Genomic DNA, 13,066 nt, shown 5'->3' on the forward strand with positions numbered 1-13,066 from the left:
GTTGCTATTTTTAGGCTGGGGGCGGCCTATTAACAATAGGCCTAACCAGTCTGAAAATACCAGCCCCAGCTGTCGGGCTTTATCATGGCTAGGTATTAAAATTGGGGGGACCGCACATGGAATGTTTTTTAATTATTTATTTAAATAGTTTAAAAAAAGAAAAAGGTGCATGTGGTTTGTCTTATTTTGATACACAACCAAGATAAGTGCATGGCTGGGGACTGCAGCCTGTAGCCGTGGGCTTTATCTATGCTGGTATCATATGTGGAGACCCTACGCCAATTGTTTTATTTATTTTTACTGCACAATCAAGACGTACACAGCGCCTGTGAGTCAGACACGTCACAGGCTGGAGGCGCCGCTGTCTGCAGCTTATTACAGTTGCTGGCGGGCGGGGAATGCAGTGAATATTCTCATCAGCTCTGGAAGTGAATGCGTCACCTGGAAGGAGTATACAGCCATGACACGGAGCCTCATTGAGTACACTGTGTACGCTTCTACCCCCCCCCCCCCCCCAAATCTCTTCCAGCGAGGAAGAGGAGGGCGCTGGATGTCATGAAGCATCTTCCTCTCACAACCCAGACTTTGTCAGCAACCTCAACTGAGCCACACATTCTAACACAAGGTGAACTGAATGATCTTGTTAGTGTTTGTATCTTCCCAAGAATAAGGCTGAGCTCTTAGGCTATGTGTCCACGGTAGAATGTACCTGTGGACTTTTCTGCCTGAAAATCCGCGACTTTCGCGGCAAATCCGCACCCGCGGATTTGCCGCGGATTTTGATGCGGATTTTTTTTTTTTTTTCCCATTCTATACCCAAATCCGCACCAAAATCCGCAACAAACAATTGACATGCTGCAGATTTTTCCGCATCAAAATCCTCGGCAAATCCGCAGCGGAAAACTCCGCAGCATGGACACAGCATTTCCAAAATGCCATTGAAATGGCTTGGAAGTGCCGCTGCTGCAGATTTTCGGCAAATCCGCGGTAAATCCGCAGTGTGGGCACATAGCCTTAGGTTGCGGCTACAGCAGTGGAATCTCATAGTGGGCGATGTTCAGATTTCTTTGTTTCGCAAAACCCTGAAAAAAATGTTGTCCAATATGTCTTCATGAAGGGCGATCTTGTGGCATGTAATAACATCAACAGTTTTTAATAGAAGTTCTGAAGAAAAATCATAATCCAAAAGAATGGAGGTACTTCATTGATTCATCTAAAACGAGCCTAAAAGCGGTCTTGCTGCATAATAGTAATGCGCTGCCTTCAATTCCAATTGGTATGCAGTCCACATGAAGGAAACCTATGACATGAAACAATTGTTGAGGTGCCTCACTTATGACCAACATTTGTGGCCCTTTGGTGGTGAGTTAAAGGTGTTGCCCTCTTACTTGATCTCCAGGGTGGATACACAAAGTACTGCTGCTTTCTGTTTGTGGGATTGTTCTGCAATAGAATATCATTACAAGAAAACAAACTGGCCTCTCTGATGTACACTTCAGTCAGGGAGTAAAGTCTTCTGCATTGAGCACTTGTTGACCCACATGATTTTGTTACCACCATTGCACATCAAGCTGGGCCTAATGAAGAACTTTGTAAAGTCAATGGATGAATAATGCAAAAGCATCCAAGTATCTCCTTGATAAATTTCCAAGGTTAAGTGAAACAAAGATAAAGGAAGGCATCTTTATTGGACCTCAGATTTATAAGGTTCTTCAAGATGAGGAGTTTCTACGTTTCTTGCAGGGAAAGGATAGTGCCAACTCATTTTTTGGGAAATTCAAGAGCAGATAATTGAAGAGTTGGTGGAAAATCTCCTCAAACCATGTAAGGATCTTGGCTGTAACATGTCTTTTAAGGATTCATTTCTTACATTCACATCTAGACTTTCCCACTAAACTGCAGAGCGACGAGCACGGTAAGAGATGTCACCAAGATGCTGCAACTATGGAGAAAAGATATCAAGGAAAATGGAATCCATCAATGCTTGCAGATTAGTGTTGGCAATTGTAGGGGATTATCCAATGCAGGAGGATAAGAAACAAGCAAAAACAGAGTAGACCCTGAACGGGGACCAAATTTTGTACTGCGATTTCTGTAACTGTTTATAATTCACAATAGTATGTAGACATGTTTTAGTTATTTGAATTGTTACCAAGTTTCCTCTAAATATCTGAAAATTAACATAACAAAATATTCTGCATCTTTATATTTGCAAAAATAATGTTTCAAAGTACTGAAACTTTTATGCATTAATTAGAAGTAGCAGTGAAAAGAAAATTCTTTGATATCATAGAATCAAAAGCCACCTAAAAATTTTCATTGTCAGCTTGATTTTTCACTATTTATCAGTGCTGTGACTAGTTGGCATAAAGCTGGTGTCACACATAACGACGACGACAACGACGTCGCTGCTACGTCACCATTTTCTGTGACGTTGCAGCGACGTCCCGTCGCTGTCGCTGTGTGTGACATCCAGCAACGACCTGGCCCCTGCTGTGAGGTCGTCGGTCGTTGCTGAATGTCCAGCTTCATTTTTTGGTCGTCACTCTCCCGCTGTGACACACACATCGCTGTGTGTGACAGCGAGAGAGCGACGAAATGAAGCGATCAGGAGCCGGCACTGGCAGCTGCGGTGAGCTGTAACCAGCGTAAACATCGGGTAACCAAGGGAAGACCTTTCCCTGGTTACCCGATGTTTACGCTGGTTACCAGCCTCCGCTCTTGTTGCCAGTGCCGGCTCCTGCACTGTGACATGTGGCTGCAGTATGCATCGGGTAATTAACCCGATGTATACTGTAGCAAGGAGAGCAAGGAGCCAGCGCTAAGCAGTGCGCGCGGCTCCTTGCTCTCTGCACTGTGACATGTAGCTGCAGCACACATCGGGTTAATTAACCCGATGTGTACTGTACCTAGGAGAGCAAGGAGCCAGCGCTAAGCGCGGCTCCCTGCTCTCTGCACATGTAGCGACGTTATGATCGCTGCTTCTGCTGTGTTTGACAGCTAAGCAGCGATCATAACAGCGACTTACAAGGTCGCTGTTACGTCACCGAAAATGGTGACGTAACAGCGACGTCGCTGTCGCTTAGTGTGACACCAGCTTAAGAGCCTGTGTCTCATGCCCCTCTCGTGATAAGCAGCTCACTATCAATAGACTGTGTACATAGAGCGTGTAATATATAATGGCTTTAGCTGGCTCCCACCTTGTATGGCGCAGGACCATAGAAGCACACCTTACTTAACAGTATTCATATTCCCTGAGCTTTTACATATGTTTTCACATTGCACTAACAATCATAATTGTATTTTATTGAGAATTTATGTGATATATACTTACAACTAAGTAGCAAGTATTTGTGAAGTGTAAAGGAAATGATAAATGGTTTACTATTTATAAAAATATAATTGAAAATTGTGATGTGCATTTGTATTTAGCCCATTTTAGGTATGTCACTACCAGCGCTTTGACCATAAAGGCTGAAATTTTTGCCCACTCTTCTGTACAAAATAGCTCTAGCTCAAGTCTTTTGCAGACCCTTAACCGGTTTTCCTCTAGAATTGACCTGTATTTAGCTTGATCCATCTTCCCATCAGCTCTGATTACTTTGATTACTCTGATTGATTAGGGACAGGGAAGCTAATTAGCTTCCCTGTCCCTGCTGAAAAAAGCATCCCCACCATGTTTGAATGTGGGGATGGTGTTTCAGGGTGATGTGCAGTTTTTTGCCACACCTTTTTTTTAGACAAAAAAGTTCTACTTTGGTCTCATCTGACCAGAGTACCGTTTTACACATGCTCGCTGTGTAAGCTACATGTTTTTTTGCAAAGTGCAAATGGGACTTCTTATGGCTTGTTTTCAAAAATGTCTTTCTTCTTGACGCTTTTTCAAGGGCAGACTTGTGAAGTATACGACTAATAGTTGTCCTGTGGACAGATTCTCCCACCTGAGATGTGGAGCTGTGCAGTTTCTCCGGCTTGACAATGGGCCTCTTGGCTGCTTTTCTAAATAGTGTGCTGCTTGCTTTGGATGTCAGTTTAGGGGGACGGCCATGTCTTGGTAGGTTCGCAGTTTTGCCATACTCCTTCTACTTTTGGATGATGGATTGAACAGCAGTCCATGAGATGTTGAAAGCATGGGCTATTTTTATTTTTACAATCTAATATTGCTTTACTCTTCTCCACAACTTTATTCCTGGCCTGTCTGGTGTGTTCCTTGGTTTCCATTATTCTATTTGCTCCATAATGTTCTCAAGCAAACCTCTGAGGCTTTCACAGAGCAGCAGTAGTTATACTGGAGATAAATTACAGGTGGACTCCATTTACTAATTTGGTCGAGGCAATTGGTCACACAGGATTATATTTAGGGATATTTGACTACAGGGGGTGCATACAAATGCACGTCACAATTTTCAGATTTATATTTTTAAAACCATATACCATTTCCTTTTCACTTCACAAATACTTGCTACTTTGTGTTGTTATATCACATAAATTCCTAATAAAATGCATTAACATTTGTTGGTGTAATGTGAAATATGTGGGAAAGTTCACGGGGCATAAACACTTTCCAAGTAAGGTGCGCTCATACTCTCCTGCTCAATACAAGGCGGGGTTTGAATGTACAAGTATATACTTACTATGCAGTTCCGACTTTGGGGTACATATATGTGATTATCTCCTATGGAAAGAGACTATTTCTTAAGTTTTATATAGATTTTGGTAATTCATATATATATTTAATATTCATACAGTACAGACGAAAAGTTTTCACACCCCTCATTCAAAGAGTTTTCTTTATTTTCATGACTCTGAAAATTGTAGATTCACATTAAAGGCATCAAAACTATGAATTAACACATGTGGCGTGAAATACTTAACAAAAAAGTGTGAAACAACTGAAAATATGTCTTATATTCTTGGTTCTTCAAAGTAGCCACCTTTTGCTTTCATTACTGCTTTGCACATTCTTGGCATTCTCTTGAAGAGCTTCAAGAGGTAGTCACCGGAAATGGTCTTCCAACAGTCATGAAGAGATGCATAGCACTTGCACTTAGCACTTGTTAGCCCTTTTTCCTTCACTCTGCGGTCCAGCTCACCCCAAACCATCTCGACTGGGTTCAGGTCTGGTGACTGTGGAGGCCAGGTCATCTGGCGTAGCACCCCATCACTCTCCATCTTCGTCAAATAGCCCTTACACAGCCTGGAGGTGTGTTTGGGGTCATTGTCCTGTTGAGAAATAAATGATGGTCCAACGAAACACAAACCGGATGGAATAGCACGCCGCTGCAAGATGCTGTGGTAGCCATGCAGGTTCAGTATGCCTTCAATTTTGAATAAATCCCCAACAGTGTCACCAGCAAAGCACCCCCACACCATCACACCTCCTCCTCCATGCTTCACGGTAGGAACCAGGCATGTATAGTCCATCCGTTCACCTTTTCTGCGTCGCACAAAGACACGGTGGTTGGATCCAAAGATCTCAAATTTTGACTCATCAGACCAAAGCACAGATTTCCACTGGTCTAATGTCCATTCCTTGTGTTCTTTAGCCCAAAGAAGTCTCCTCTGCTTGTTGCCTGTCCTTAGCTGTGATTTCCTAGCAGCTATTTTACCATGAAGGCCTGCTTCACAAAATCTCCTCTTAACAGTTGTTCTAGAGATGTGTCTGCTGCTAGAACCTGCGATTTTTGAGGCTGGTGACTCTGATAAACTTATCCTCTGCAGCAGAGGTGACTCTCGGTCTTCCTTTCCAGGGGCGGTCCTCATGTGAGCTAGTTTCTTTGTAGCGTTTGATGGTTTTTGCCACTGCACTTGGGGACACTTTCAAAGTTTTCCCAATTTTTTGGACTGACTGACCTTCATTTCTTAAAGTAATAATGGCCACTAGTTTTTCTTTAGCTGCTTTTTTGTTGCCATAATACAAATTCTAACAGTCTATTCAGTAGGACTATCAGCTGTGTATCCACCAGACTTCTGCACAACACAACTGATGGTCCCAACCCCATTTATAAGGCAAGAAATCCCACTTATTAAACTTGACAGGGCACACCTGTGAAGTGAAAACCATTTCCGGTGACTACCTCTTGAAGCTCAACAAGAGAATGCCAAGAGTGTGCAAAGCAGTAATCAAAGCATAAGGTGGCTACTTTAAAGAACCTAGAATATAAGACATATTTTCAGTTGTTTCATACTTTTTTGTTAAGTATTTCATTCCACACATCATATATAATTAATTATATATATATATATATATATATATATATATATATGTATATATATGTTGTAATTGCCATGTATGGCTGGATATATAAGGTGGCATATATTTTTGTGTTTTTTTTTTTCTCCATTGAGTTATGCTGGCAATTTTTATGTACAAAACAAAATTGGATGGGGCACGCTGCAGCCGATCACTATGATATACAAGCAGCGGTCATGTGAATAAGCCCCCAGTGCCATTAGCTCACAGTGAGTTGCTCCGCATTTGTGGATGTCGGAGGTGAGGTTTCGGTGCTTTTCTGTGCATTGAGAAGCCGTACCTCTGTGTAAGGTGGAGGGGGCTGTGCACTGTATTATCTGACACTGGCTCAGGAAGACGGCAGTAAATCATTGAGTGTAAGGACAGTTCTCAGCGTTTATGTAATTAATGGGACCCCCCCTCCCCAATAACCCCATTGTTTCCGTTTCCTCTGGTTATGTCAATGTTACTGCTGTTCCTCGCTGTTTAAAGTTATACTGTGTCAATATTTAGACACCATGACACGTGTGTATGAATTCTACCAGATTTTACACTTTCCCACATAAATCTTGCTGGTGCGTCTCCTTGTCATGAAGGGTGGATCTTATGTGTGTGTTGCATGTCCATTAATATGGTCGGGCTCACTTGGCACAGCACAATGACCGAATTGTGGAAAATGCATATAAAAACGAATGTTTGGTTTTTATGTGGCTTTAGAGAGGAAAAACAACATTCAGTTTTACAGCTTGAAAATGTTCTGTCTGTATAAACCGATACCCACTAATGGTTGATGGCTGGACAGTTATCCAAAAGTAACTTACAAGACGCTTAGGGTATGTTTTCCATTGCAGAATCTGACCAAAAGAATAATCTACAGCAGGAAATACCGCTGGTGTGGATATGCCGCACATTCATCCTATACATTACCAAGGATGAAACCTACTCGGAATTGGACTTTTTCAATTTTATTGGGATATTAACACGTTACCAAAACATACTCAATTGACCTATGAGTGCTGGTGGCTCACCGATAGAACGTCAACCATTCACAAGCATGGAGATCCTTAAAGATCTTCTCGGTTTTTGGGTTTTTTTGGTTTTTTTTTTTTTCTCATCACACAATCTGGGTGCTCACCTTTTTACATTAGTCACCTAAACGTTGAAAGGAGTTTCACATTCCAAGCTTTGCTGCTCCTCCGCACCACCATTGTGGATACTTAGAGAAGCAGAGTCTGGATCACCATTCTAGTGATCAGCTGGGATCTCCAGTGATCATGTATTATCACTTATCTCGTGCTGTATGGGAATTCCTCCCATGCTGTGTGGGTTAGCCTGTATCACCATGTGTCTGATATTACAGAGCAGTTTGCTGATATCATTCTCAAAGTGCCCCAAGTGCTGTGATCACATAGTCACGCCCAAGGAAGCACAACTGTGATTGACAGCCGCTATCCTGGTCCAGCCGCTGGCATTGAAAAACGTACTGGCTGCTTAGCGCCTTAGTCCTATAGGGTGTAAACGAAGGACGGAGCTCGGTCCTGTGATTCTTAACTTCTGGGCAGTCTCGAGGATCATTAAAGCTTGGGGCCTGTGATCATTCCTGAGCAAAAGTCAAAGAAATATAGTTATTGTTTGAAAAATAAATCAGATTATTTTTTTATTTATTTATTTTTCTAAGTAAGTTGTGAATTTCATATAATAAATAGTTCGATTTTTGTGGAAAACATATATATGGCCAAACAAATATAAGGCCAGTTCTAAATTGTAAAAAAAATAATTCTCCATATAGTGTATTAGGGAATAGTTGAGGGTTAAATCCTGCGTTGCCATTGTGTTGAGCTGTGAAGAGTTGAATCTCGAGATCTGAGGAAGAACAATGTAGTTTCTTTGAAAGTAATAACGTCTCTAGAAAACGTGTTGATTAATAAACTGCACTTTGCTTCATGGGATCTCAAGCTTCTTCCCCCCTGTGGTTGTGGGTGCACAGCCCCGGCCAGGTGAGAAGTAATCCTCTTCTGTGTTATCTGGATTGTGCTTTTCTTTCCAGTTCACTTTGTGTAATATTTCTCCGTAGTTCATTTATATTTCGGAAAGATAATATCTTGGTTAATATTCATTTATCCCTGTGTATGACAAGGGATCCGGTTTGTTTTATGGAAGTTCGGTTCTTCGGCTGAAAGCTGAGGGAGAATAACAATTGCATGTTTTATATGGAGGAATCGCTTGTTCCAAGAAGCGGAAAGTGACCTAACCTGTCCTGCGAGCTTTGCAGTTGTGCCTGTGTCTCCTGATGTCCATTATCTAATGAACGTGCCCTTGTTCTGCTGCTCGCAGGATACCTTCACTGCTCTGTGATATACGGTATATATAGAGTAAATCCATTCTGCCCCCTGGTGGTCTTTCACTGCAATGACAGAATCTTGTAATGCATTTGATGGGATTTTCAAACATTATATTTACCTGTTGCTCTTTTTCTTTTAGCTTTTTAGAGAGAATTGACCACGTTAGACAAAATGACTACACACCGACAGATCAGGTGAGCGGATTTCTTGGTGCACAATCAGTATTTTAACATACAGTATATACTATTGATAACAGATGACAAAACAGATACACAAGCTATGTATTCCTTATAATGCCACACAAACCATTCACTGATGTCGGCAATGTGTAACATGCACTACTACGGTGACCACATCATAGTAAGTCAAAGTGGGCTTTCTACCTAAAAATAACCTTACAATTTTCATCAGAATATAATTACTGTCCAATTGTAGAAAGTCATGGACGACTCTTCCATATTTTACAGTGATCTCTTGCTGCTAAACATTTACAGTTATGAGCGTAATGTTCTTGGTTTTCATTTTGGTCAGTCTGTATAATACCACGTCCATTCATGGCAGCCTTTTTTTAAAGTGTTTCTCCACTACTTGAACAACCTCTTTTTCAATCTGTCTCCCCAAGTAAAATAATAACACCTATACTCAATCAGCGGCCACTTCACTCTTCTCCTTCAGATACATAAGATATCTGGAGGAAGTAAGAGAAGCCGTAGCTCTGTCTTCTCTGGATGTCCAATTTTATCTGGCTCAGGGGAGAATAAAGCAGCCACTGATTGGCACAGAACTCATGGAGGATGAATGAAGCACATGCTGGAGAGAAAACCATGCCTGCAATGAATCATGGCGGTGGCTTAGTGAAGTTCTTGGGACACTTTGCCTCCAGCACCGGTGACCTGTAGATTTTTCTCAACCAAGTACGGTATTAGGTAAACGTCATTACTTCTGCTCAGGCGTCAATGGACCTTCCGACTGGACAATGATTCCAAGCATGCTGTAAAGTCCATCAAGCTTTGGTTACAGATGTACCCCTGGAAGATTCTGCAGTGCTGTTAGGCTATGTGCGCACTTACCGGATTTTTCGCGGATTTTGCCGCGGATTTGCTGCATGTTTCGCTGCAGAAAATGTTCATAACATCTCTGCAGTGAATCACCAGCAAATCCTATGGAGAAAAAAAATCCTGTGCACACTGGGGGAATTTGACAGCTGCATGTTTTGCTGCGGGAATCCCGCAGCAAAAACAAGTGCATGTCACTTCTTTTCCGCACAGCGCTGCGGGATTTTACTCCATTGACTCAATGTTAATCAAGAAATCCCGCAGGGAATAACGCAGGCAGCAAATTCTGTGCGGTTCACTGCGTTTTCCTGCGTTATTCCCTGCGGTATTTTGCGGTTTACCTCCGGTAATGTGCATCACTTGCTTGCGGTTTTGCAGGGAAGTGATGTCATTACAGGAACAGGAAGTCGTGCAGAGTAAACACACACACATCAGACACAGAACACATCACAGACATAGATCACAGACACAGACACATAGAACACACATAGAAAGAAAACGGAAATATAGAAAAAAAAGAACGTGGGCTCCGCTGCATATTTACCTTCCAGCCGAGGTAAGCACACAGCGGCGGCCCGGTATCCTCAGGCTGGGGAGGGAGAGGGGCAGGGGTAATGTACCCCGCCTCACTCCCCCTCCGGCAGCCGAGAATATCAGCCGCAGCTGCCCCGGCACTGTCGCATGCAATATGCGACAATGCCGGCGTGTCGTCGGCTCTTCTTGCCACCGTGTAGCAGTGGTGGCAAGGTAATACAAGGGGTTAATGGTGATGGGGGACCACCGCCATTAACCCCAGGCTTGATCATGGCAGCGTCTATGTGACAGCTGACATGATCAACCCGTAAGTAAAGTGAATAAAACACAGACACAGAAAAATCCTTTATTTTAAATAAAACAAACAAGCCTCGTTCACCATTTTATTAACCCCTCCCGCACCAAAGCTCCGGCGTAATCCAGGTCCGACGTCCAGCGCTGCTTCCATCCAGCCGCGACTGTCACAGACACAGGCTGAATGAATGCAGCAGACAGCAGAGGTAATTACCGGTCATTTCCCACGGCCGGTAATGTGAACTCACTGCCGACCGTGGGAAATGCAGCGATCTGTCATCTATCTCTCTATCTATCTATCCCTCTGTCTATCTATCTATCCCTCTATCTATTCTTCTGTCTATCTACTCTCAGAATTAAATGACTTTTTTTTTTTTTTTTTCTTCAATGTGCTTTATTGCATTGAATGCAATAAAGCACATCCCAACCCGCACGCGGCAAAACCGCGGCAATACCGCGAATAATACCGCGGTAAAACCGCAGCAAACCGCGGCAAACCGCATGCGGTTTTCGGGTGCGGTTTCCCGCGGTTTTTTACCGCGGGTGCGGTAATCTTTGAGGGCATGCGGAATTTTCTCAAGAAAATTCCACTTCCCAGTGCGCACAGAGCCTTAGTCGCCTGATTTGACCTTCAAAGAAAAATTTGTAGAAGACTGTTTCAGTACACGAACCCAAGATTTGTGAACTATAGGCCAATGTCCATGAGAAACTGGCTAGTATTCCTCAGGAAGGCTGCTATAAGTCTAAATTTGTAGCAGGTCATAACAGCCAAAGGGGCTCTAAGTACTAAAGACGCTCGTCATGAAGGGGATGACTAATATTTGGTTTTGAAGCAAAAGTGGCGTTTTATGCAGAATACTCAGAAAACTTTTGTTATATTAGTTATTTGTGCTTGATTGGTTTATTGCAAATTGCAGTAAGTTAGTAAATTTTGCTAATAAACTGAATATTAAATGGGGTTCAATATTTTTGATTGTAAATGTAAGATTATCATTTGTTGGATGGCGTCACAAACCCTAATGCATATGCCAGAGACTAGGTCCACATTGTCTGCCGATTAGAGATACACTTCTATATCTTCACAATAAAGCATCCAGACTCCATAATTGAGACAGAAAATACCTGTGTGATCACTGTAAAGTAGAGATGCCAGTTATAGATTTCTATGGCTTATTGTTCCATGTCTGAATACATATATGTGGCATTGCTAATTTAGTGTATGACTTATGTTGCTATGTTTCAGGATTTATTAAGATGCAGAGTTTTGACATCAGGGATTTTTGAAACGCGATTTCAAGTAGACAAAGTAAATTTTCAGTAAGTACAACAACAATATTTCTTTTCAATACTGTGTTTAAAGGTATTATACAAAGAATAAGTTGTACCAGCTGATCACCTATCCAGACCCTGCAAAGGACGTAGCTCCTAAATTCTTGCAGGGTGGCACCTCCATAGCCAAGGACTTATGCAGATACATTCTAGCTATTAATGGCGAGATCTCAGCCTAAATCTCAGCAGGTTCTAGTCTTAAATATCGCCATTGTGTTTATGACCAAGCCCGAGATATCAGGGGTTCCCGTGAGAGATGCTGGAGCGTTACAGCTTGCATTGGAGTTACAGTGGAACTTCGCTTAACGAGTAACCCAGTTAGCGAGTATTTCGCTTAACGAGCAAAGCTTGCTGTAAATTTGTAACTCCGTTTTCGAGCAAGCTTTGCTGAACGAGCAAAATACCGCACACACGTCCAGTTCTGTACATCCACCGCGCTCTAACCCGCTCTTGCAGTCCGCACAAACACATACAAACACGCACAAACACACACGCACGTACACATATTATGCTACTTTTACCTTCCGTTCCATCGCCGGCCTCATGGTTCCTGTAGTTTGCCGGTACAGGATGTGTATCAGGTAGCCATCGCGACGAGGGAGGAACTTGCTCTGGCAGCGGAAGCTCCTGCATCGTCACGATGGTTACCCGATACAAATCATGTCCCGGCGAACTACAAGAACCATGAGGCTGGCGATGGAACGGAAGGTACACATATTATGCTCACCTTACCTTCCATTTCATCGCCGGCCTCATGAATTTTGCAGTTTGCCGCTACAGGATGTGTATTGGTAACCATTGCGACGATGGAAGAACTTCTGCTGTCAGCCACTACTCGAAGGCAGCGCGCTGGCCAATCAGAGGCAAGCGGCTCCTGCCTTTGACATGAGTGCTCTGGCAGCGGAAGTTCCTCCCTCGTCGTGATAGTTACCCGATACACATCCTGTACCAGCGAATTGAAAGTTCTAAGAAGCCAGTAATGGAACGGAAGGTAAGGTGAGCATTGTGTGTGTTTGTGTGTGTGTGTGTGTGTGTGTGTGTGTGTGTGTGTGTGTGTGTCTGTGTGTGTGTGTGTGTGTGGGGAATGATAGAATAGGGGACCAGAATGGGACATTTAACAAGTTGTGGAACGAATTGTCTGCATTGCAATGATTTCCTATGGGAAATCTTGCTTTACTGAATGTGTAACTTGGTTAACAAGCACAGTCCCAGAACGGATTGTTCTCATTAACCAAGGTTCCACTGTACTTTTCACCTGTGATATCGCGGGCTGAGGCGCA

At 42.8% G+C, this 13,066-nt stretch overlaps 1 protein-coding gene across 2 annotated transcripts in view; it reads left to right on the forward strand.

The window, feature by feature from the left end:
* Positions 1-13,066, forward strand: part of GNAL (G protein subunit alpha L) — a 389,656-nt gene that overhangs the window by 356,513 nt on the left and 20,077 nt on the right. For both annotated transcript variants that reach the window (XM_075314560.1, XM_075314561.1), the window contains exons 6-7: positions 8,714-8,768; positions 11,701-11,774. In XM_075314560.1, coding sequence (XP_075170675.1) covers positions 8,714-8,768; positions 11,701-11,774 — 129 coding nt within the window. The remainder of the gene's footprint in view (positions 1-8,713; positions 8,769-11,700; positions 11,775-13,066) is intronic.

This window comes from Anomaloglossus baeobatrachus, chromosome 6 (genome assembly GCF_048569485.1).
Source record: "Anomaloglossus baeobatrachus isolate aAnoBae1 chromosome 6, aAnoBae1.hap1, whole genome shotgun sequence".
Lineage (NCBI taxonomy): Eukaryota > Metazoa > Chordata > Amphibia > Anura > Aromobatidae > Anomaloglossus > Anomaloglossus baeobatrachus.